Genomic DNA, 25,740 nt, shown 5'->3' on the forward strand with positions numbered 1-25,740 from the left:
GTTGACCATTACCCCCACCAAAGATGGCAGTCGCTAGTACGTACCATTGACCGTTACCCCCACCAAAGATGGCGGTCACACGTGCGTCCCGTTGACCGTTACCCCCACCAAAGATGGCGGTCACACGTGCGTCCCGTTGACCGTTACCCCCACCAAAGATGGCGGTCACACGTGCGTCCCGTTGACCGTTACCCCCACCAAAGATGGCGGTCACACGTGCGTACCATTGACCGTTACCCCCACCAAAGATGGCGGTCACACGTGCGTCCCGTTGACCGTTACCCCCACCAAAGATGGCGGTCACACGTGCGTCCCGTTGACCGTTACCCCCACCAAAGATGGCGGTCACACGTGCGTCCCGTTGACCGTTACCCCCACCAAAGATGGCGGTCACACGTGCGTCCCGTTGACCGTTACCCCCACCAAAGATGGCGGTCACACGTGCGTACCATTGACCGTTACCCCCACCAAAGATGGCGGTCACTCATGCGTCCCGTTGACCATTACCCCCACCAAAGATGGCGGTCATTCATGCGTCCCACTGACCGTTACCCCCACCAAAGATGGCGGTCATTCGTGTGTCCTATTGTCCGTTACCCCTAACAAAGATGGCAGCCGGTCGTACGTCCCGTTGAATATTACGCCTAACAAAGATGGCGATCGGTCGTACGTCCCGTTGAATATTACCCCTAACAAAGATGGCGGTCACTCGTACGTCCCGTTGAATATTACCCCTAACAAAGATGGCGATCGGTCGTCCGTCCCGTTGAATATTACCCCTAACAAAGATGGCGGTCGATCGTCCGTCCCGTTGAATATTACCCCTAACAAAGATGGCGGTCGGTCGTACGTCACGTTGATCGTTGCTCCGAACAAAGGAGTAACGTGGGCCTATCACGGCCTGGCGCCCACAACCGTTTGCGGCAAACGCGAGACGATGAGTTTCTAATTCGGGTAGTGGAGGGGAACAAATCTTTCCAATTCGTAACCAGTCTCCCGCCCTCCGCTGTTTTCCTTTTTCTCCTTTACCCTTACCTCCCGAATCCGTTCAGGCTTCAGTGCATTCGGCGGCATGACGTGTCCGACCTCTGACCCCAGCCCCTCCTTCGTTCCGATTGGTTGGAGGACCAGCTGCTCACGCTCGGTCCTCCAAGGCCGGGCGCCCTTCCTATTGGCGCAGCGCCGCCCTCAGTCACGTGGGGCCTCTGGGCGGGAACTGTGCTTCTCCTCCCTCCCCCTTTCCAAGACTTGTGTCCGCGCTGATCATCCAGCAGGCAGAAGTACAACGATGGTGGAGGGACCAGGCGATTGCACGGAGATGTGGCGGAAGGCACGGTGGCTGGAATGAGAATCTGTTGGCACGAGTCGGGGACGAGAAAGGACTCCGGATGTCTCCCGAGCTCGTGGTGCCGCCCGCCATCTTTGTTAGGGGCACTGAGGACCTTGTGGCTGCGTAGACGCCATATTTATGGGGGGCAATATGAAACATGGCGCATGCCTAGTGTGTTATTTTCTTCCTGTGCATTCATTGTTCATATCTACTAGTGCCCACCCTGATCAGTTTTCTGTCACTGTTTAACCCCCTCTGTCTCTCCTAATCAGTGCATTTTAACTCTGTTACTTCTCTGTACATTTTTCTTAGAGGTTTCTACTGCTGACCCTCCCCTGACCATGTAATGTTGCTAACCTACCCAGCAACATTACCTACAGCATTTTTCACAGTTAAGGCTGCTTTCCCTGTATACTTCTCTTTTGCTTCTGAGCATACACTGACCATCAAATTGACCACGATATTATTCATAGTTCATTCACTTTGTTTTGTTCTCTCTCCCCACAGATGTTTTGTCAACGCACAGTTGGCCAGGAGATGACCTTCCTGAATCAGCGCAGTTTGTGAGGTGAAGCTGCCCTCCCCCCCCCCACCACCACCATGCTGTTAGGTAAAGAAGTACAGGTTGCTCACACAGTGATGATGAAGGATTGTGATGCATGTTTAAATGAACAACAGTTTCACAATCACAGAATTGTTACCTCGCAAAGGAGGCCATTCAGCTCATCATTGAGTGCACTGGCTTTCTGAATGAATTTCACAACCTAATGCCATTGTCCTGCCTTTACCCCATAACCTCGAACATTGTTTCTATCTAAATAATGTTCCAAGATCATCTTGAATGCCTCAATTGAATCTGTGTCTAGATTAGAATGGTGCTGGACAAGCACAGCAGGTCAGGCAGCATCCCATGAGCAGGAAAATGGATGGCTTTTGCCTGAAGAGTGCTTGTCCAGCACCACTCTAATCTCGACTCTGATTTCCAGCATCTGCAGTCCTCACTTTTGCCCTCAATTGAATATGTGTTCAGGAAATGTCCCGACAGTGCATTGCATAGTCGAACTACTTGCCGTGTGAAATTGTTTGCTGTCATCTCGTTTTTGCTTCATGTGGAAACCACGTTAAGACTGTGGTTCTCAATCCTTTTATGAGTGGGAACAATTTGTCCCTTTGTTTCACTATAACTATATTTAATACAGTTTGTACTATATTCCACATAATAGAACCAGACAAGGCAAATCACCAAAATATAAAAAAAAAACCTTTTGGAGGAACATAAGAAATTTTAAGGCTGGGGCAACCAATCACTTTGCTGAAGAGGGAGTTGTAATGAGTATTTTATGTCAGTGAAATGATGTGGAGAGACAGAAAGGTTTAGCAACTGAAAGAAAAATCACCAATGAATAATCTGTTTAAATCTGGATTGTTTGTGACGCTGGAATTAGATCAGTACAGAAACCTCAAAGGTTCAGAGGCAAAAAGAAATTACCAAGGAGGATTGCAGCCATAAAGGAGTGTGACGTTGAGGGGTTTCAAATGTTTGGATCTCTCAAACTGAAGCCAGTTGCGGGTTAGTGAGCTATGGGGTGATGCGTAACAAGACTTCTTGCAAGTAAGCACAGGGACAGCAAAAGTTTGGATGACCTCAGGATTGCATAAAGGTTGAATGTGGGAGACCCAAGAAGTGCATTACGGTGGTTAAGTCTAGAGTAACAAACGAATTAACCACCTGTATCTCCTACATGTTCCTCTGTCTCTGTCTGCCTCACTCCTTGTATCAGTCCAGACCAGGTTGCAGTTTCCCTACAGTGAGGTACAGTCAGGAACTAATTGATTAAAACCTCCGGTATCTGGGGCCAGAATTAGATAAGTTGCAGAGATCTCAAAGGATCTGTGGTTTGAAGAGAATACAGAGATAGAGATGAACACAATCAGGATGGAAAACAGGTATGAGAAACTTAAAATGTTGTTGCTTTACAAACAGGAAACTTTGCAGGTTCGTAAGTACAAGGACAATGGGTGAACAAGATTTGCTGAGTGTCTTTAATGGCCAGAGTTCAGGATAATCTCGAGATGTATGAACAGGAGGGGCTGTTTGGCAGTGTGTTAGAATAGTTGAACCTAGAGTTGAGAGTAGGCTGGAATCGGGTGATGTTATCCAGGTGGAAATACGCAGCACAGAAGGGACAAAAGGAAGCAAATACTGCTTTCTGGTGGCCACCATCTCATGGGACGTACTGCCCCACGTCCAAAGCTCTGTGGCCCTGCTCAGTCGCATAAAAAGTCAAGGCAGAACCTCGTCAATCTGAGGAACTGCCAGCCATGACAACTTGCAGTGGCAACAGCTTATCTGCAGGATTATCCTGGGCCAGGAGTAGGGCACGTTGTGAATTTTTCTCCTGGGCTGACCGTGATGGATTTTGTAAACGGGTTTTACAGGACAGTTGAAAGGGGCAGCAAATGGAAAACAAGAGGAATGTATGGTTCTTCTGATTGCTGTCCTGGACTCTCCGTGCATAACTTCATAAACTTATTTTTACAGGGTATTCCACGCAGCTGTACAAAAAGAAAACTCAATCCAAACGCTGAGTAGGAGCAAGAACAGGCACGGAAACACTGCTGAAAAGAGCAGGTGAGGTGGTCTGAAATGCATGTGTTTCAGGGCGAGAGGTATAGTAGGCAAGGTCAATGAAATTAGAGCTTTGGGGAGTATTTGTAACTATGGCATTGCAATTATGGAGACTTGGCTGCAGGAAGGAGTGAGATGAAAAATGTGGTGCTGGAGAAAGCACAGCAGGCCTGACAGCATCTAAGGAGCAGGAAAGTCGACATTTCAGACATCAGCCCTTCATCAGGAAAGAGGGACAGGACTGGCAGCTGAATGACCCAGAAGTTAGAAGTTTCAGGTGTGAAAGAAGTGGATGTAAAAGGATTGAGGGGAGTGGAATTACTGGTAAAGGAGTATCTCACAGCTGTACTGAGGGAGGATACATCTGAGGACTCATGCAACAAGGCAGTATGGGAAGAATCCAGGAATAGGAAAGGTGAAATCGCAATGCTGAAGGTATATTACAGCCCTCCCAACAGTCAGTGGGAGATAGAGAAGATGGCGACAGATTTTGCAAAGAGTAAAAATGGCAGGGTCGTTGTGGTGTTTGATTCTAACTTACCCTATACTGACTGGCTCGATGGAAGGAAGCAGAAGATGATAGTTGGAGTTTGTTTCTTGGACTGGAGGCCTGTGACTAATGCAGTGCCACAGGAGTCGATGCTGGGACCTTTATTAATTATTTTTACTTGAATGACATCGATGTGAATGTACAAGGCATGATTAGGATGTTTGTGGATGATTCAAAATTAGGCGGTATCGTTGATGGCGAGGAAGGTTATCAAAAATTACAGAGGGATCTTGATCAGCTGGGGAAGTGGGCTGAGGATTGGCGAATGTAATTCAATACAGATCCGTGTGAGGTGTTGCACTTTAGGAAGTCAAGCCGAGGTAGGATTTATACAGTAGGTGGTAAGGTCCTGAGCAGTCATCATAGAATCCCTTCAGTGTGGAAACATACCCTTCAACCCAACAATGTGACTTCATAATGGTTTATACGATCATGAGGGGCATGGATAGGATAAATAGACAAAATTTTCCCTGGGTTGGGGGAGTCCAGAACTAGAGGGTTTCGGGTGAGAGGGGAAAGATATAAAAGGGAACTACGGGACAACTTTTTCATGCAGAGGGTGGTGCATGTGTGCAATGAGCTGCCAGGGGAAGTGCTGGAGGCCTGTACAATTGCAACATTTAGAAGGTATCTGGATGGGTGTATGATTAGAAAGGGTTTAGAGGGATAAGGTTGGCAAATGGGACTAGATTAGGTTTGGATATCTGATCGGCATGAACAAGTCGGACCGAAGGGCCTGTTTCAATGCTGAACGTCTCCATGATACTAAGTCCACACCAACCCTCCAAACAGCAATCCACCCAGATCCATTCTCCTACATTTACCCCTGACTAATGCGCCGAACCTACACATCCCTGAACACTATGGGCAGTTGAGCATGGCCAATTCACCCTAACCTGCACAGTTTTGAATTGTGGAAGGAAACTGGAGCACCCGGAGAAAATCCATGCAGACACGGGGGAAACGTGCAAACTCCGCACAGACAGTCGCCCCAAGGCTGGAATCGAACCCGCATTCCTGATGCTGTGAGGCAGCAGTGCTAACCACTGTGCTGCCTGTTCCACAGTGTCGTGGAACAGAGGAACCTGGGAGTACAAGTACATAGTTTGTTGAAAGTGGTGTCATAGGTAGACAGGGCGGTGAAGAAGGTATTTAGCATGCTGGCCTTGATTGGTCAAGGTATTGAGTAAAGGAGTTGGGACATTATGTTACAGTTGTATAAGTCATTGGTAAGACTGCACTTGAGTATTACGTACAGTTTGCTCACCCTGTTATATGGTTCAAAATCACACAACACCAGGTTAAAGTCCAAGGTTTATTTGGAAGCACACTAGCTTTCGGAGTGCTGCTCCTTCATCAGGTGGTTGTGGAACAGGATCATAAGACACAGAGTTTAAAGCAAAGGATTATAGTGTCATGCAACTGAAATGATATATTGAACAAACCTAGATTGTTGTTACGTCTTTCATCTTTTGGAATAGGTTGCAGGTTTTGGGTTCATTAATGCGTCAACCCCAGAACTTCTTTTAAGTCACATTCTCAAGATAACTTAAGGTTTTATAAAAAAGGTGACATCTCAGCTCAGACAATGCATTAAAGGTGTGAGGTTTGAGTCTGTATCCCAATCTTGAGTCAGACTGGTTCTACTTCCAAAGTGGAATTCATAAAATATTACATAAATCGACTACCTGCGGATTATGCAAATATAATTCTGCAAATGCAAATTCACCCCAGAGCCTTGTATGTGTGTGCATGCCTGAGAGAGAGAGCCTATTCAACCAGTGGGATCATCCTCCACCCTCCATCACCACCCACTGTCTTCTACTTTTGAGCCAGTTTTGTATCCAAATGGCTAGTTCTCCTTGTATATCCATGAGTTCTAACCTTGCTAACTAGTCTCCCATGAGGAACGTTGTCTTACTGAAGTTCATATAGATCTCGTCAACCACTTTGCCCTCATCAATCCTCTTTGTTACTTCTTCAGAAAACTCAATCAAGTTTGTGAGACATGATTTCCCATGCACAAAGCCATGTTGACTATTCCTAATCAGTCCTTGCCTTTCCAAATGCATGTACATCCTGTCCCTCAGATTCCCTCCACCGAACTTGCCCACCATCGAAGTCAGGCTCACTGGTCTGTAGTTCCCTGGCTTGGCCTTACCACCTTTTTTAAACAGTGGCACCACGTTAGCCAACCTCTAGTCCTCCGCCAACTCACCTGTGACTATTAATGATCCAAATACAACAGCAAGGGGCCCAGCGATCGCTTCCCACAGAGTTCTCAGGTACACCTGATCAAGTCCTGGGGATTTATCCACTTTCATGTGTTTCAAGACATCCAGCACTTCCTCCTCTATTATGGACGTGTTTGAAGATGTCACCATCTATTTCCCTACATTCTATATCTTCCATGTCCTTCTCCACAGTAAACGCTAATGTAAAATACTCATTTAGTATCTTCCCCCATCTCCTGTGGCTTTGCTGATCTTTGAGGTGCCCTATTCTCTCTCTAGTTACCCTTTTGTCCGTGATGTATTCATAATTTAATGGGAACACCTTTCCCTTTACCTGCCTTATCGAAAGTTACCATAAAATCAAAACGTCCTCTCTGGGATCCTCCCATCCTTCCCAATATGTGGTGATCTCTGGTTTGCACCGATGCAGATGCACTTTCTTCCTGTCGGTAATGTCTTCACGCGTTGACCGTTGCATGGTGACCTCACCCATTTGCTGGGGATTTCCTCAACTCTTCAGCTTTTCCTCTGACTCCAGTGTTTCTGTTATCTTTTCAGCTGTGAGTGCCAGCAGGAGATTTTACATTAAAACAGTAAGATTGTTTCAGAGGTGAGTATTTTAAGTAATTTACCCACACCTTTGAGCTTCTTATGCTGTACTCAATTATCTGGTTCCATTGGCTCTTCGGCTTGTGTATCACCTTGACTGTGGATCAGAATCCATGTCCACCTATTGCTCTGTTTCAACACTACCCTCCCTCCTTAATTACTTTCCTCTAATAATGGGTCCATTATTAGTATTTTACTGTTACTTAGATTAGATTCCCTATCGTGTGGAAACAGGCTCTTTGACCCAACCAATCCACACCGACCCTCTGAAGAGTAACTCACCCAGACCCATTTCCCTCTGACGAATGTACCTAACACTATGGGGATATTGAGCATGGCCAATTCACCCCATACCTGCACAGCTTTGGACTATCGGAGGAAACCCACGCAGATACACAGGGAGAATGTGCAAACTCCACACTGTCAGTGGCCCAAGGTTGGAATCGAACCTGGGAGCCTGGCGCTGTGAGGCAGCGGTGCTAACCACTGAGCCACCGTGCCGCCCCAAACAGCCTAAGGTTGTGAGTCTGAGCGAGATCCCGGAGGTAGGGAGGGGTTGTGAGGCTGGAGGAGATGACAGAGACTGGGAGGCTTTCGAGGTGAGAGGACTTGATGACAGAATGAGGCTGGAGGCTGAGTCTGGAGAAGGTTACGAGGCGACACAATATCACGAGGGACTTGAGAACGAGGACAGAAATTGTAAACGTCTCGTGCTGTTCACCCAAAAAATGTTAAGCTCAGGTGATCAAGGCTTGGTGTGAAGAAGCACTTGGGCTGAATGACCTGACGATTACAGGGAGTTTGAGTGTTGATTCGGTTAAGAGTGTGTTTGAATAGTAGAGTCAAGTATCTCCCACCTGTCCCTTTGTACAGAGACCAGAGTCTTCTATCAGTAAAGACCTGGCAGCAGTTTTCCCTTTGCAGAGTGAGAATGATGAACCAACTGAGTTGAAATCCCAGCATTATCCGTGATTACGTTTTGCCAAGTGCTGGCCACGTCCAGATTCATTCAGCTCCGTCTCACTGCTTTCACTTGTTTTCAGATTAGATTCCCTACAGTGTGGAAACAGGCCCTTCAGCCCAACAAGTCCACACCAACTCTCCGAAGACTAACCTACCCAGACCCATTTCCCTCTGACTAATGCACCTAACCCGATGGGGCAATTTAGCACGGCCAATCCACCTAATCTTCACATCTTTGGACTGTGGGAGGAAACCTACGCAGACACAAGGAGCACATGCAAACTCCACAAAGACAGTTGCCCAAGGCTGGAATCGAACCCGGGACCCTGGTGATGGGAAGCAGCAGTGCTAACCACTGAGTCACTGTGTTGCCCTGTGGCACTGTTTTCTTGTGTGTTGACTCTCACTCCATTTGTCTGTTTTATATCGGTTTCACAGGCTGTTCGATGGAGACGTTTAGCAGCCAGGGACAGGAAGCCAAACCAACAAAGCTGGGTCTGACAGAGTCACCCCACTGGTCATGACTTTGGAGCTTGGGCATGGAAGGGGAGAAACTGGACACGGGCTGTGTTTGTGAACACGGCTTCGGCCAGTCATCTGGGCTGTCCGAACATAAATGTAGTCGGAATGGAGAGATGTACGGGGAATGTGGGAGAGGATTCGGATCCCTGGAAACGCCTCAGCCCAGTCACGCCGAGGAGAGGCCGTTCGTTTGCTCAGACTGCGGGAAGCGATTCACTCAGTCGTCAGACCTTCTGAAACACCAGCGAATTCACACCGGGGAGAGGCCATTCACCTGCTCCACGTGTGGCAAGGGGTTCACAGAGTCCTCCACCCTGCTGAGGCACCGGCGGGTCCACACCGGCGAGAGACCTTTCAAGTGCCCGGACTGTGGGAAGTGCTTTAAATGTTCTGGGGACTTGATGCGCCATCAACGCATTCACTCTGACGAGAAGCCATTCAGGTGCTCCCACTGTGGCAACGAGTTCAGGCAGTTGTCAGGCCTCACGAAACACCAACGGGTTCACACCGGGGAGAGGCCGTTCACCTGCTCCGTGTGTGGGAGGGCATTCACTCAGTCATCCACTCTGTTGATACACCAGCGAATTCACACTGGGGAGGGACTGTTCACTTGCTCCGAGTGTGGTAAGAAATTCACTTGTTCGACTGCCCTGCTGAGACACCAACGGGTCCATGAGTAACCACAGTGATGGACTTTCCTATGAGTCCGATCCAGGACTGAACTGTTTACATTGGCGTCTGTTTCTACTGTTGTTATTAAACACCACCTCATTTGTAGGTATTAATATTTTGCAAAAACATTCATGACTTCAGTTTTGTGCTCATCACAATGTGTTGTATCTTTTCGACTTCTCAAACACATTTGTTCCTTTTGACAATCTGAAACGTTGGTCACTTTAGTTGTTCATATTAAAATGTTTGAGGAAAAAGGATATCAGTGTGAAAATTTGCAACTCGAGATTTTGATTTGAATTGAATTGAATTTATTGTCACATGTACCGAGGTACAGTGAAAAGCTTTGTCTTGTGAACAATACAGGCAGATCACAGAGTTAAGTAGTATAGATAGTAAATAATAGGGAAACAGCGGCAAAAACAGAAACACAGGTACGGGCGAGTGAGTTTGTGAGACCATTCAGCATTCTAACAACAGTAGGGTAGAAACTGTTTTGACACCGGCTGGTGCGTGTGTTCAGGCTTCTGTACCTTCTCCCCGATGGTAGAGGTTGTAGAAAAACATTGCCAGGGTGGGATGGATCTTTGAGAATGCTGGTGACCTTTCCTTGACAGCGGGCCTGGCAGATGGATTCTATAGATGGGAGGTTGGCCTTTGTGATTGTCCGGGCTGCGTTCACCACTCTCTGTAACCGTCTCCGACCTTGAATGGTGCAGTTAATACATCCACAGAATGCTTTCGATGGCGCACCTATAAAATTTGGTATTCGCCGTCATGCAAAATTTCCTCAGCTGCCTGAGGAAGAAGAGACGTTGTTGGGCCTTTGTAACCAGTGCATCCACATTTGTCCTCCTCTTTCTGTCTGACGACAATTCCTATTTATTTGACCTCATGAAATCTCTCAAGGTTCTTCTTAGGGACATATTAGGGAAAGTGAAAAAAGGATTGGGCAAAGATAAGGCTCAGGCAAAGACTGGGGTTTTAGGAACTGTTCTAAGGTGGGTGGGTGGGAGAGATGTCAGTATTGTATTCCAGCTCAAAGCAACGGATGTCATTGGCTGAAGGAGTTGCTTGCGTTCGACTTAAACATATCATTTTGTCAGAGAAACTTGCCTTTGGTGAAAATAATGGAAATAGAAAGGGTAAAGCTAAGCGTGAACATTTAGAGGCAGCTTCCCTGGTGCTCTCATGGTTACATTTGATGTAATTTGTCTTTGCTTGGGTTTGATTCCTGGTCTCAGTCGATGAAGATTATTTAATTTGTGCAAATGTTGACATTAACACACCTTTCTTACTGATTGAAAATTTAAGAGACAACAGTTTGAGGAGAATCGGTCGAGTCAATGTTGAGGCTCAACACCAGCCGCAAATTTGGAATCACTTTGCAGTCCTGGTGTTGCAGTTCCAGTGATTCAGTAAAGCAGCTCCCCCTCACTTTCTCCAGGGCAACGAGGGCTGAGCAAGAAAACACTGGCCTTGGCCAGTGATGATCATGTCCTGTGAAGGAATAACAGACTAGAGATGGAATGAAGAAGTGAAAGGAAAAGGGAAGGGTTGTGAAAGGTTGTGTGCACAGAATATAGGCGGCAGTGGGCACTGCAGATGCTGGAGATTAGAGTCGTACTGGAAAAGCACACTAGGTCAGGCAGCATCCGAGAAGCAGGAAAATCGACGTTTCGGGCAAAAGCCCTTCATCAGGAAGCCAATGACATCCATTGCTTTGAGCTGGAATATGATACCGACACTTTTCCCTCTTTAGGACAGTTCCTAAAACATAGTCTTTGCCTGAGCCCTTCCTGATGAAGGGCTTTTGCCCGAAACATCAATTTTCTTGCTGCCTGACCTGCTGTGCTCTTTTCCAGCACCACTCTAATCTGCACAGAATAAAGACTTACTGATGCAGGACAAACAATGGATGATGATGATGGGAAAGATTTAACTTCCAGTTGTTTACACTGCTACTACTATCACACCTGATCAACCAATCACAACTACTTTGTTCAAAACTTTGCTGAATGACTGCTTTCGGTGCTCGATCGCTTCAAGTTTCCCAGCAGCACGATGGTTTCACTCACAGCCATTCTGACATTCGTCATTCCCACTGCAATGAAATAAAACAAAACTTCTTAACTCCCACGTTCCGCTTTTGAAGTCATACCGCACAGAAACAGACCCTTCGGTTCAATCTGTCCATCGCCAACTTATAATTGCAACTAAACTAGTCCCAGCTATGTCTGCTTGGCCCCTATCCATCCAAATGTCTCTTATTCATCTATGGACAAGTAATACACTGAGTGTTCTTGACAGGAGATCGTCTTGGGAACATGCGCTTAACAGGATAGAAAGTGAGTTACAGACTGGAAGGTGGAGGTTTCCTTGTGTTCTGAAAGATGAGAGAGAAGTAAATAGATACACACACAGTGACCAACAGTCAGGAAGGGACTGAGGGAGATTTAGATCGGGCCGAGCACACACTCAGTCTGTGACAAATTCTGATCAAAGGCTGCAGATCTACAATGCAGTGGCGGAGCTATTTCAGGTTTTGTATATTCGAGTCTCCGATATTTGGAGCTTGGAAGGTAAGGCAGGCATTGCTGGAATCTGACATTGTCTCAGGCATTCACTGTAAACAGGTTCTGGAATTTGCACTGTAATCACCTTCAAAGAGCTGTCTCCCATTTTCAACCGCTGCAAGGATCGATGAATGGAAATGGCTTTTGACACATTACCCCCTCACCCTTGCTGGCAAATGAGTCAAGTCAGACATCTTAGATTTGTTCACAGCCACCATTTTATTTTAGGACAGCACTGACATTGACTTCATAAATAGTGAGAAGTAAGAGAGATTGGCAACACCTATACTCAATACACTTAGAGCACTGCGTACAGTTCTGGTCACCGCATTATGGGAAGGGTGTGGAAGCTTTGGAGAGGGTTCAGAGGAGATTTACCAGGGTGTTGCCTGGTCTGGAGGGAAGGTCTTACGAGGGATGGCTGAGGGATTTGAGGCAGTTTTCGTTAGAGAGAGGTGACTGAATTGAGACATGGAAGATAATTAGAGGGTAGGATAGGTTGGACAGTGACAGCCTTTTCCTCGGATGGCGATGGGTAGCAAGAGGGGGCATAGCTTTAAATTGAGGGGTGATAGATATAGGACAGATTGCAGGGGTAGTTTCTTTACTCAGAGAGTAGTAGGGGTGTGGAATGCACTGCCTGCAACAGTAGGAGACTCGCCAACTGTGAGGGCATTTAAATGGTCATTGGATAGGCGTATGGATCCAAATAGTGTAGGATAGATGGACTTCAGATTGGTTTTACAGGTTGGCGCAACATTGAGGGCCGAAGGGCCTGTACTGCTCTGTAATGTTCTATGGACATATCCAAGTGACATTTAAATGTAACTGTATCAATCTGTTCCTCTGGAAGATAATTCCATACACTAAACACTCTCTTGTGTAAAAATCGTCGCCCCACGTATGTCCTTTTTGAATTTCTTTCTCCTCTCAAATGACAAAATATGCTGCCATCTTGAAATCGCCCCACCCAGGGGAACGATTCCTGCCATTCACATGACAAAAATGAGGTCACGCCTCAACCTCCTGTGTTCCAGTTTTGTTTGTCAAGAAAACACATTTAGTAAGATTGCAGATGACCCCAGAATTGGTGATATAGTGGACGGTGAAGGTTATCAAAGATTACAGAGATCTTGATTGATTCAGTCAGCGGGTTCCAGTCAGAGAGGTCCCAGTTTATCCAATCTCTCCCTTCTGGGCAACGTGCTGCAAAGTCTTTTCCGAACCCTCTCCAAGCTTAATAATGTCCTACTCCGGAACTTCAACATGATTTCCCGATCCCCATACTCAAAGGTGTGAGCAATGAAGGCAAGCATGCCAAACACCTTCTTACCCACTCTGTCTACATGTGATGAGAGTTTCAATGAATTATGAACCTGAATCCCGATATCTTTGTTCTGCAATACTATCCAAGGTTAATTCTCGAAGCCCTGTCTTTGTTTATTTTACCAAACGGCAATTCCTTGCATTTATCCGAATTGAAGTCCATATGGCACTCCTCAGCCCGTTGACTGAATTGATCAAGGTGTTTGTAATCTTTGATAACCTTCTTCACTGTCCACTCTATCACCAATTCTGGTGTCATCTGCAAACTTACTAGCTGTGTTTTCTATGTTCTCATCCAAATTATTTATATAAATGACAAACAAAAGTGGACCGAGCACCAATCCCTGTGCTACACCACTGGTAGCAAGCCTTCAGTCCGAAAAACATCCCTCCACCATCCTCTCTGTCTCCAGCCGTTAAGACAATTTGTATTCAATTGGCAACCTCACCCCGAATCCCATGTGATCTAGATTAGGTTATATTCCCTATAGCGTGCAAACAGGCCATTCGGCCCAACAAGTGCACACCGACCCTCTGAAAGGTAACCCATCCAGACCCACTTCCCTCTGACGAATGCATCCAACGCTATGGGGCAATTTAGCATGGCCAATGCATCTGACCTTCAATCTTTGGGTTGTGGGAGGAAACCGGAGCACCCGGAGGAAACCCACGCAGACACGGGGAGAACGTGCAAACTCCACACAGGCAGTCGACTGAGGCTGGAATCAAACCCAGGTCCCTGGCTCTGTGAGGCAGCAGTGCTAACCACTGAGCAGCCCTCTAGCTTTACTAATTAGTCAAACGGCGAACGACGTTACTAAACTCCAACTAAACAAAAGTACACCACTCTGGTCTCATCAATCTTTTTGCTTGCTTCCTCAAAAAAACTCAATCAAGTTTGAGTGACATGATTTCCCTCACAGAAAACCATGCTGACTATCCCTAATCATTCCTTGCCTCTCCAAATGCCTAAAAGTCCTGTACAGAATCACTCCAACAACCTACCCACCACTAAAGTCAGACTCACGGGTCTATAGTTCTCAGACTTCTCCTTACTTCTCTTCTTTCCAGTCATCCGGTGCCTCAGATCATAGTTATAGATGGTACAAATATGTCTGCAAGGGGTCCTGCAATTTCCTCCCTAACTTTCCCCAATGACCTGAGATACACTAGATTAGGTCCCAGACATTTACCCAACTTTGTATTGACTAAGACATCCTGCACAGCCTTTTCTCTAATGGGAACTGTTTTCAAAACATCAACATTTGTTTTTCTCTGTTTTAAAGGCAAGAAGACAACTGAGTTCAGGGAAATGTGTCCCCATCATTTCTTGCATCCGATTTGGTATCAGACTAATTGAGTGATAGTTTTGCAAAGTTTTGAGGAGACTTGTAGCACAGGTTGAGGTTCTGGGTGTAAGTTTGCATGCTAAACTGTATTGCTGTCACTAGTATACTTACACACACACACACATGAGGAAGGACACCACTTCAATTAGGTCAAGCCAGAGACACGCATGAGAATTCCTCAAAGCATGGCATTCCAACCAGAATTCTACCAATAGACACATTGATTTCGACCCCATCTACCATCCTCTCAGAAAATGAACAGGAAATAACATCACCAATGCAGGAAATGACATCACCAATCCAAGGAACCTTCAACACACAAATAGCAAGTGGGACATAACACCAGCACTTCACCCCAGACTCCTTGATGATGTTCCTTCCAAAGCCGCCACAAATTCACCTGCACCTCCACACACATCATCTATTGCATCCACTGCACCCGATGTGGCCTCCGCTATATTGGGGAGACAGACCGCCTACTTGCGGAACGTCTCAGAGAACACCTCTGGGCCGCCCGGACCAACCAACCCAACCGCCCCGTGGCTCAACACTTCAACTGCCCCTCCCACCCCACCAAGGTCATGCAGGTCCTTGGACTCCTCCATCGCCAGACCATAACAACACGACGGTTGGAGGAAGAGCGCCTCATCTTCTGCCTGGGAACCCTCCAACCAGAAGGGATGAACTCAGATTTCTCCAGTTTCCTCATTTCCCCTCCCCCACCTTGTCTCAGTCAAATCCCTCGAACTCAGCACCGCCCTCCTAACCTGCAATCTTCTTCCTGACCTCTCCGCCCCCACCCCACTCCGGCCTATCACCCTCACCTTGACCTCCTTCCACCTATCACATCTCCATCACCCCTCCCCCAAGTCCCTCCTCCCTACCTTTATCTTAGCCTACTGGACATGCTTTCCTCATTCCTGATGAAGGGCTTATGCCCGAAACGTTGAATTTCCTGTTCCTTGGATGCTGCCTGACCTGCTGCGCTTTTCCAGCAACACATTTTCAGCAGCCCTGATGATGTTACCTAGTATGGTGATGAAACATCTGAAAAACAAACCTCCAGCTCAGCAAGCAAACTTACACCCTGAGTGATAGTTAAAACAATGCCAACACTTCACTGAAGCTCAGCACATCTATACAGGAACTATGCTGTAATGTCCTGCAGTACAGGGGCTGTGCAGTGTGAAGTTACTGCAGCTCTCCTTCACATTGAAGTCTTGTGTGAAAACTTGGCACCATTGCACAGCGCAGTAGTGTACACAAGAGAGGAAGAAGAGACTTCCTCTGGGAGTAATGGCCATGGTACACCTTTCTGGAACCAGTACAGGAGATCAGGAGTATGACATGCTCGTGTCTTTTTAACCCGTCATCTGCAAACACCTCACTTCTCAATGCCTTGCATTTTCGATATCTGCTCCCACATCTCAAGGAAAGTTTGGGATTAGGGCCTGTCTTGATTTATGGCAAGCAATTCATTGACCCAGAAACTGAACAGGAAGGAGGAGGGGAGGAGAAGTCAAAAGAGATGCAACGTGTAAATGGTTCGGATTTGCCACCTGTCAATTGTTTTTGGGGAGGAACGTCCATCAGGCAACGACTCAGGAGATTGACAGGAGCGACGGTAAGTTGCTTGTTTTACTGCATTTGTCTCTGCCATGTTCAAGCTCACAGCAACACATGGTGACGTTGGCTGCACAGGTCATTTGTGCGTTATTAACCAACATTATTTGACAGCAGAAGTTTGTCTCTGGTGCAAGTTATCTCAAGTGAAGACACGGTGGAAGTCGCAAGGTGAAGGCAAAGGCACAGCAGCACCACTGGTGGTGAAAGCAATGTCGATCAGGAAACCTACGAGATGGCACAGCAACGTGCCCGCTCAGAGCTCATCACGTGCATGGAGACCCAACATGTTTATCCATTTCAAACGCTAACCGTTCATTTGACTGTTTTCACTGGCATGAACTCAAATTTTCCTGTCCCTGGAATGATCAGACATACATCAGGAGGTGCGCATTACGACTCTGTGCAAGTCCTGACCAACACAAACACAAGTAAGCTGCACAGGAACGTCAAGCCTTAGGTGGAATGATCCCCTGCTGTCAAGGAACCTCTGCAAATGTCTCTGAGCCAAGGCCAGGTTAAAGACTATGATGTGACAGGCCAGACTAAACTGTGTGTTTACCAAGGAGGTGTTAGACTGTTTAATAAATGTTCAAATAGGTGGACAACTCAATTAAACACAGTAACAGACCCCGCACAGCAGGTCAGGCAGCATCCAAGGAGCAGGAGAATTAATGTTCCGGGCATAAGCCCTTCATCAGAAACGGCAGTTCTCCCACTCCTTGGATGCTGCTTGACCTGCTGCGCTTTTCCAGCAACACACTATTCGACCCTGATCTCCAGCATCTGCAGTGCTCACTTTCTCCACAGTGACTGACCCCACAACTGCACACCAGTTAACTCTTCCTGATCACGGAATAAGCCCACAGCGGACTATACCTAGAATACTCACTTCCCTGGAAACCCCACTTCCCACTCACCATTTACACATCCACTGATGTTGTGCTTTTAAAGGATTCCCTCAGGCAGAGAAGCTAATGTTATAAAAAGTGGAGCTTTACTGTCTTCTTTCATAACCCCACTTACCCAGGACTCACTGAGCTGCCCAGTTCTCCATTGGCTGGGACTGGGGCATCCTGGATCAAATGGATGGTGTCACTGGGTCAGTTAGACAAAACATATTGGCTGTGGCAATGAACTCAGCATTCTCCCTGATTGGACAATTTAGTCTGTGTTACGTCACAGGGTCAACCCTCCTGCTAAATTTAAAGCAGCAACACAAAAAAGATTTATCCCGTGCAGTAATCTGTGAAAATTCGAGAGGCCAAGAAGCTGTTCAAGTAAAACTTAACAACTTTATTTCTTAAATTATAACAGAGAATAATCAACTAACAACTGCTTACAACTCCTTCCTCTAACCTATCTTTCACTTTCCCTTCTGTAATACTCGTCCGATAAAACCCCCTGATTAAGATTAAGATTAGCCAAGAATTCAAATTTTCAAAACCAGCCAGATGTCGAATCTTCCCGTTATGTCTTCCTGTGTCTTCTTTTCTTCTTCTTAGGGATTTCTGCTTCACAGGTTATTGATCGATCAAGGCATCTTTAAGAGGGCTATTTTTCCCGGCAGTCTGCAGATGCCGATGGGTTAGCAGTTCATAGAACATAGAACAGTACAGCACAGAACAGGCCCTTCAGCCCACGGTGTTGTGCCGACCACTTATCCTCATGTGAGGTAAACCTAATGTATGAACCCTCAAATGTCTGCGACCATATGCATGTCCAGCAGTCTCTTAAATGTCCCCAATGACATCGCTTCCACAACTGCTGCTGGCAACGCATTCCATGCTCTCACAACTCTCTGTGTAAAGAACCCACCTCTGACATCCCCTCCATACTTTCCTCCAAACAGGTTAAAACTATGACCCCTCGTATTAACACTTTCTGCCCTGTGAAAAAGTCTCTGGATATCAACTCTATCTATGCCTCTCATTATCTTGTACACCTCAGTTAGGTCCCCTCTCTTCCTTCTTTTTTCCAATGAGAAAAGTCCGAACACAGTCAACCTCTCTTCATAAGATAAACCCTCCATTCCAGACAGCATCCTGGTAAACCTCCTCTGAGCCCTCTCCAAAGCACCCACGTTTTTCCTATAAAAGGGCGACCAGAACTGGACACAGTATTCCAAGTGCGGCCTAACCAAGTTTTATAGAGCTGCAACAAGATCACTTGACTCTTAAACTCAATCCCCCTGTTAATGAAAGCCAAAACACCATATGCTTTCTTAACAACCCTGTCCACTAGGGTGACTATTTTAAGGGATCTATGTACTTGCACACCAAGATCCCGCTGTTCCTCCATACTGCCAAGAATCCTGTCTTTAATCCTGTACTCAACTTTCAAATTCGACCTTCCAAAATGCATCACCTTGCATTTATCCAGATTGAACTCCATCTGCCACCTCTCAGCCCATCTCTGCATCCTGTCAATGTCCCGCTGCAGCCTACAACAGCCCTCTATACTGTCAACGACACCTCCAACCTTTGTGTCATCTGCAAACTTGCTAACCCATTCTTCAAACCCCTCATCCAAGTTATCAATAAAAATTACAAACAGTAGAGGCCCAAGGACAGAGCCCTGTGGAACACCATTCACCACTGACTTCCAGGCAGAATACTTTCCTTCCACTACCACTCACTGTCTTCTGTCGACCAGCCAATTCTTATCCAGACAGCTAAATTTCCCTGTATCCCATTCCTCCTGACCTTCTGAACGAGCCTACTATGGGACACCTTATCAAATGCCTTGCTGAAGTCCATATACACCACATCCACCGCTCGCCCCTCATCAACTTGTCTAGTAACATCCTCAAAGAACTCAATAAGATTTGTGAGGCATGACCCATCCCTCACAAAGCCGTGTGTTGACCGCAATCCTATCCCTCAGAATCCTTTCTAACACCTTGCAGACGACAGACATGAGACTGGTCTGTAATTGCTGGGGATTTCCCTATTTCCTTTCTTGAAGAGAGCAATTACATTTGCCTCCCTCCAGTCCTCAGGTACGACTCCGGTGGAGAGTGAGGATGCAAAGATCTTCGCAAGCGGTGAAGCAATCACATTTCTTGCTTCCCAAAGCAGCTGAGGACAAATCTGGTCTGGCCCTGGCGACTTGTCAACCTTAATGTTTGTCAAAATTTTCAGCACATCAGCTTCCTCAATCTCTATCCGTTCCAGCATGCTTACCTGCTCCTCAATGGTTTCATTCACTACAAGGTCCTTTTCTTTAATAAAGACAGAAGCAAAAAACTCATTTAGGGCTTCCCCTACCTCCTCAGACTCTATACACAAGTTCCCTATGCTATCCCTGATCGGCCCTACTCTTTCTTTGATCATTCTATTATTCCTCACATACGTGTAAAATGCCTTTGGATTCTTCCTAATTCTTCCTGCCAAGCCTTTTTTGTGCCCCCTCCTGGCTCTCCTCAGACCATTTTTGAGCTCCTTCCTCGCCTGCCTGTAATCCCCTAGAGCTGAGCAAGACCCTTGCTTCCCCCACCTTACGTAAGCTGCCTTCTTTCTTTTGACGAGAAGCTCCTCCACTCTTGTCATCCAAGGTTCCTTTACCTTACCCCTTCTTGCCTGTCTCAGAGAGACACATTTATTCATCACTCGCAACTGTTCCTTAAACAGTCTCCACATGTCTATAGTGCCTTTACCATGGAACAATTGCACCCAGTCCATGCTTCCCAACTCACGTCTGATAGCATCATAGTTTCCTCTTCCCCAATTAAATATCCTCCCATTGTGCTCCTCCCAACTGTTCAACTTTCCCCAGTCTTATACCCTCAAAGTATCGGATTGTGTCATTGGCTTTTAAGATTGTCAATATACTAAATTCAAACTTGATTGGAGTTTGGTATTTCTCAGGTTATACTTTGAACCGATTGGCCTAATTCGAATCTGTTTTAGCAACCCAGCTAATCGAGTTGTTAGACCAAATGTTACATTGTATCTTGTTCAGAACACTTGTTGCTGTCAGGTAGTTCTGCTAGCTTTTAACTCTCATACAGGTACAGTACACCCACATCTTCATAGCACTTGTCATTGACACTTCCCACTCAGTTAATAATTGCAGCAAAAGAGCATCCAAATCAGAAGCAGAGTGGACCAATCAGCTTCTTCAAGTCTGTTCTGTCATTCAACAAAATCACGGCTGATCGAGTTGTGACCTTGATCTCTCTTTCCGGTCTGCCCAAAACCTTGGACTCCCCAAACATCTGCCTAACTCAGCCTGGAATATATTCAATAATGCAGACCTCACACCTTCAATGTCTTGGGCTCGATTATGTGAAAAGACTGGTTTAGTCACAGACACTTGGGTTACCTCTGATTACAACGGGATCTTGATCGGATGGGCCAATGTGCTGAGAGTTGGCAGATTGAGTTTAATTTAGATAAATGCGAGGTGCTGTATTTTGGGAAAGCAAATCTTAGCAGGACTTTTTCATTTAATGGTAAGGTGCTGGGGAGTGTTGCTGAACAAAGACACCTTGGAGTGCAGGTTCATACCCCGTGAAAGTGGAGGTGCAGGAAGATAGGATAGTGAAGGCATTTGGTATGCTTTTCTTTATTGGTCAGTCTATTGAGTACAGGAGTTGGGAGGTCATGTTGCGGCTGTACAGGACATTGGTTAGGCCACTTTTGCCATACTGCATGGAATTCTGGTCTCCTTCCTATCGGAAGGATGATGTGAAACTTGAAAAGATTCAAAAAAGATTTCCAAGGAAGTTGCCAGGGTTGCAGAATTTGAGCTATACGGAGAGGCTGAATAGGCTGGGGCTGTTTTCCCTGGCGCGTCGGAGGCTGAGGGGTGACCTTATACAGGTTGATAAAAACATCAGGGGCATAGGTAAGGTTAATAGACAAAGTCTTTTCCCTACGGTGGGGGAGTCCAGAACTAGAGGGCATAAGTTTAGGGTGAGAGGGGAAAGATATAAAAGAAACCTAAGGGGCAACTTTTTCATACAGAGGGTGATGTGTGTACGGAATGAGCTGCCAGAGGAAGTGGTGGAGGCTGGTACAATTGCAACATTTAAGAGGCATTTGGATGGGTATATGAATAGGAAGGGTTTGGAGGGATATAGGCTGGGTGCTGACAGATGGGACTAGATTGGGTTGGGATACCTAGTCGGCATGGACGGGTTGGACTGAAGGGTCTGTTTCCATGCTAAACGTCTGTATGACTTGCCCATGAGAAGGATAAGGAGCTGAGGAGCAGAAGTTGGAAGAGGGGCCAGCAGCAGTGGCTTCAGCCTCCACAAGGTTGGGCTGGAGAAAAGTCCACAAGTGTACTCCTGGATGTGGGACGAAGACTCTCTGAGAATTGAGTAACAGTGGAAGAGTTGCAATGGCTGTTGGTGTCATCAGCCACATGTGAAATCTGACACTGTGTTTTTCAGACAATGTCCTTGAGCAGCAGACTGTGGATTAGGAATAGGAAGAGGCAGAGGACTGATCCTCTGGGACACCAGAAGTAAGGCCATGGAAGCAGGAAGGGAAGGCGTTGCACTGATACTCTGACCGTGACGTGACAGGTCAGCAATGAGTCAGAAAAGCGTAGGTCCATTCAGCAGGAGAACAGTGACGAGGGGCTGCAGGAGGATGGTGTGGTAGAAGGCTTCAGAACGGGGCAAGAAGGTCAAGGAGTAATTGCTTACTTTCAAAATCGGTGATTTGGACAAGAATTTGATTCTGGTGACGGGGATGAAATCTGACTGGAGGAATTGAAAGATGGAATTCTGGGAACAATAGACACAGATTTAGAAGGAGGCAAAGTGTTCACAGGAAGAGATTCGAGATGGGAGACAATGACGGCTGAGCCAAGTGTTGTTTTTTGAGGATGAGTAAATGGCGGCAGAGGGAAAGGGAAGTGGGATAGTCTTTGAAGAGAGAGAACCATGAACAATATTAGTGAGCAAGGACGGTTTGGTAAATGCTGTCACTAGTTCAGCATTGGTCAGAACCAAGTCAAGTGTAGCGCTGGAAAAGCACAGCAAGTCAGGCAGCATGAGGAGCAGGAGCATCAACATTCCAGACATAAACTCTTCATCAGCCCTCTCTCTGCCCCCAAACTCAGGTCCAGCCCTTCACCAGGTCCTAGCTCCCAGTCCGCCATTTCTTGACTATTACCCCAGGGCTCCCCCTCACTGAACATGAATGTTTAGTCCTCAGCAAAGGCCTCACCTTCATCCCCCTACATTCCCGGATTAATGTGTTCGACACATGTCATGACCGTAAACATTTCTTCCACCAATTTTTCTATCAAGACTTCCGCCCACCCATCGAGGACCCCTTCTCTCATCTCTAATACACCCCATCCACCTGGACAGCCCCCTACTGGCCTGTTATCCGCCCTTGATCTCTTCATGTCTCACTGCTGCCATTCCTGATGCAGGACTTATGCCCGTAACGTTGATTCTCCTGCACCTCGGATGCTGCCTGACCTGCTGTGCTTTTCCAGCACCACACTCTCGACTCTGATCTCCAGCATCTGCAGTCCTCACTTTCTCCTTGTTCAGACCAAGACTGAGGAGATGGATCTCATGGACAAGGTGAGCGCTGACAGGGAACAAGGGGACATGAGACGAAATGAAGAATGGATGATTTCACAGCTTTGACATGAATTTGCTCGATTCATCAGGGCAAGGAAGGGAAGCAGCAAGAAGCAGGTGATTATATTGTCTCAATCTCAGTGGCAAAGAAACTCTTGTGGGTTTGTCATCCCTGAGGTGAAGTTGAAGGAGAAATGGGGAAGGAGAATTCTTCAAAAGAAAATAACTTGTGTCAGACATATTAAAAAAGACTCAAAACGTAGTGTATGCAACACAAGTCGGATTTATTTGACCGTTAACCAGCATTTTAACACCTATGACTGAGCTCTAGATTATTAACATCAACAGAAACAGATCCACATCGGGTGGCATGGTGGCTCAGTGGTTAGCACTGCTGCCTCACAGCACCAGGGACCCAGGTTCAACTCTCGCCTCGGGCAACTGTCTGTGTGGAGTTTGCACATTCTCCCTGTGTCTGTGTGGCTTCCCTCCGGGTGCTCCAGTTTCCTCCCATAGTCCAAAGATGTGCAGGTCAGGTGAATTGACCACACTAAATTGTCTGTAGTGTTAGGTGCATTAGTCAGAGGGAAATGGGTCTGGGTGGGTTACTCTTTGGAGGGTCGGTTGGGCTAAAGGGCCTCTTTCCACACTGTAGGGAACCTAGTCTATGTGACCATAATAGCAAATTGCAAACAGTGCAGTTAGCTGTGAATCCGCTGGTGTGCCAGGAGGTTGGATGACTGAGCAAATCTCTTCCTGCACACGGGGCAGGCGAACGGCTTCTCTCCAGTGTGTGTTCTCTGGTGTGCCAGAAGGTTAGATGACTGAGTGAATGTCTTCCCACACACAGAGCAGGTAAACGGCCTCTCTCCAGTGTGAATACGCTGGTGCACAGTGAGATGAGATGATAACCTGAAGCCTGTTCCACAGTGAGAGCACCTGAATGGCCTCTCTCCAGTGTGAACACGTTGATGGCAGATTAGTTCCCCAGAACTCTTGAAGCATTTCCCACAGTTCAGACACTTAAAAGGTTTCTCTCCAGTGTGAACCTGCTGGTGTCTTAGCAGGTGGAATGAGCGAGTGAATCCCTTGCCACACTCGGAGCAGGTGAATGGCCTCTCTCCAGAATGGATCCGTTGGTGGACAGTCAGCTGGAATGATTTCTTGAACCCAGTCCCGCAGTGAGAACACATGAACGGTCTCACATCAGTGTGAACTAGTTGATGGGACACCAGTTCCTCAGAACTTGTGAAGCACATCCCGCAGTCCAGGCAATGGAACGGTCTCTCCCCAGTGTGAATTCGGTGGTGCCTCAGCAGGTGGGTTGACTGTGTGAACCCCTTCCCACACACAGAGCAGGTGAACGGCCTCTCCCCGGTATGAACCCGCTGGTGGGCAGTGAGGTGCGATGACCGCCCGAACCCAGTCCCGCACTGAGAGCACCTGAACAGTCTCTCATCCGTGTGAACACGTTGATGGGACGTCAGATTATCAGAACTCTTGTAGCACTTCCCACAGTCTGGGCACTGAAAAGGTCTCTTGTCGGTGTGAACGAGCTGGTGTTTCAGCAAGTGCGACAGCTGAGTGAAAGCCTTCCCACACTCGGTGCAGGTGAACGGCCTCTCTCCTGTGTGAACCCTCTGGTGGGTCAGCAGATGGGATAACAGAGTGAACCTCTTCCCACATTTGGAGCAGGTGAATGGCCTTTCTCCAGTGTGAGTGCGCCGATGAACCTCCAGCTCGGACGGGAATCGGAATCCCTTCGCACAGTCCCCACACTTCCAAGGTTTCTTCTCTTTCTGGTTGTGTTCCAACACACCAGAAGACTGGCTGAAATCCTGACGGCAACCAGGAGGCGTGTGCAGTGTCTCTCCGCTGTGAACAATGCTTTCTCCTTCCATATTCAAATCGGGATGATGTTCAGGTCACCAGAAACTTGGTAATTCTGACAGGTCCTGATTTGCCGTTCGCTTCTGTTACCCAATTACAAATCCACCCCTTCCAAGACTCTGTGAAATTTATTTTGAACAGAAAAATTGGAGTAAGAGAGAGCCCACAAAACACAAACGTAGATTCAATTAATGAAGGGCTAACAGAAACCAGTAAGTAGGAATAAATGGGTCTTCTCACATTGGCAGGCTGAGACTAGTGGGATGCTGCAAGGACCAGTACTTGGGCCCCAACTATCAACAGCACACATCAATAATTTGGAGGTGGGGATGAAATGTAAAATTTCCAATTTGCAATGGTACAAAATTAAGTGGGTCATGTGCGCTGTGAAGAAGATGTAAAGCGGTTTCAGGAAGACATGTGAATGGACAAGGACATGGCAATTGGAATATAATGCGAAATAATATGAATCATATCAGCATCGTGTAGTAGGGATCTACAACACAGAAACAGGTCCTTCAGACCATCGATTCTGAACTATTAAAAATCAAGCACCTGACTATTGTCAGTCCATTGAGCTTATATGCTTTGGCATCACAATTGCAGATCTCCAGCCTCGACGTTCCCCCTTTCCTCGGAGAAACAGATGTGCACATTATTTCTGAAATGGCAAAGGGTTGGAAAATCTAGAGTTACAAGGGAACCTAGACATCTTTGATGATAAGTCTCTTCAGAGAGTCGGTGTGGGCTTGGTGGGCCGAATGGCCTATTTCCACGTTGCAGGGATTGTATATTTCTATGATCAAAGTTAACATGCAAATGCGTCAAACTATTAGGGAGGCATGTGGAATGTTTGTGTTTCTCACAACAGGATTTGAGTACAGTAATGAAGCCTTGGTCCCATCGAACAGGAG

At 46.8% G+C, this 25,740-nt stretch overlaps 2 protein-coding genes across 2 annotated transcripts in view; one reads left to right on the forward strand and one right to left on the reverse strand.

Annotated features, from left to right (window-relative positions):
* The first annotated feature begins 1,221 nt into the window (after nt 1-1,221).
* LOC132828659 (zinc finger protein 664-like) lies at nt 1,222-9,718 on the forward strand. The gene is made up of 5 exons (XM_060845711.1): nt 1,222-1,721; nt 1,838-1,940; nt 3,873-3,962; nt 7,302-7,353; nt 8,754-9,718. Exon 5 carries the CDS (start codon nt 8,855-8,857, stop codon nt 9,515-9,517), a length of 663 nt encoding a protein of 220 aa, XP_060701694.1. The 5' UTR covers nt 1,222-1,721; nt 1,838-1,940; nt 3,873-3,962; nt 7,302-7,353; nt 8,754-8,854; the 3' UTR covers nt 9,518-9,718.
* Nucleotides 9,719-23,196: 13,478 nt separating this feature from the next.
* LOC132828645 (zinc finger protein 721-like) overlaps nt 23,197-25,740 on the reverse strand; it is a 46,638-nt gene continuing 44,094 nt past the window's right edge. Inside the window, exon 11 of the mRNA XM_060845696.1 lies at nt 23,197-24,861. Within this exon, the coding sequence (XP_060701679.1) occupies nt 23,638-24,861 (1,224 nt within the window). The 3' untranslated portion in view covers nt 23,197-23,637. The remainder of the gene's footprint in view (nt 24,862-25,740) is intronic.

This window comes from Hemiscyllium ocellatum, chromosome 27 (genome assembly GCF_020745735.1).
Source record: "Hemiscyllium ocellatum isolate sHemOce1 chromosome 27, sHemOce1.pat.X.cur, whole genome shotgun sequence".
NCBI lineage: Eukaryota > Metazoa > Chordata > Chondrichthyes > Orectolobiformes > Hemiscylliidae > Hemiscyllium > Hemiscyllium ocellatum.

What these genes read in the sequence shown, in the direction of transcription:
- LOC132828659 (XM_060845711.1), top strand. Translation starts at nt 8,855, where the DNA reads ATGGAAGGGGAGAAACTGGACACGGGCTGTGTTTGTGAACACGGCTTC.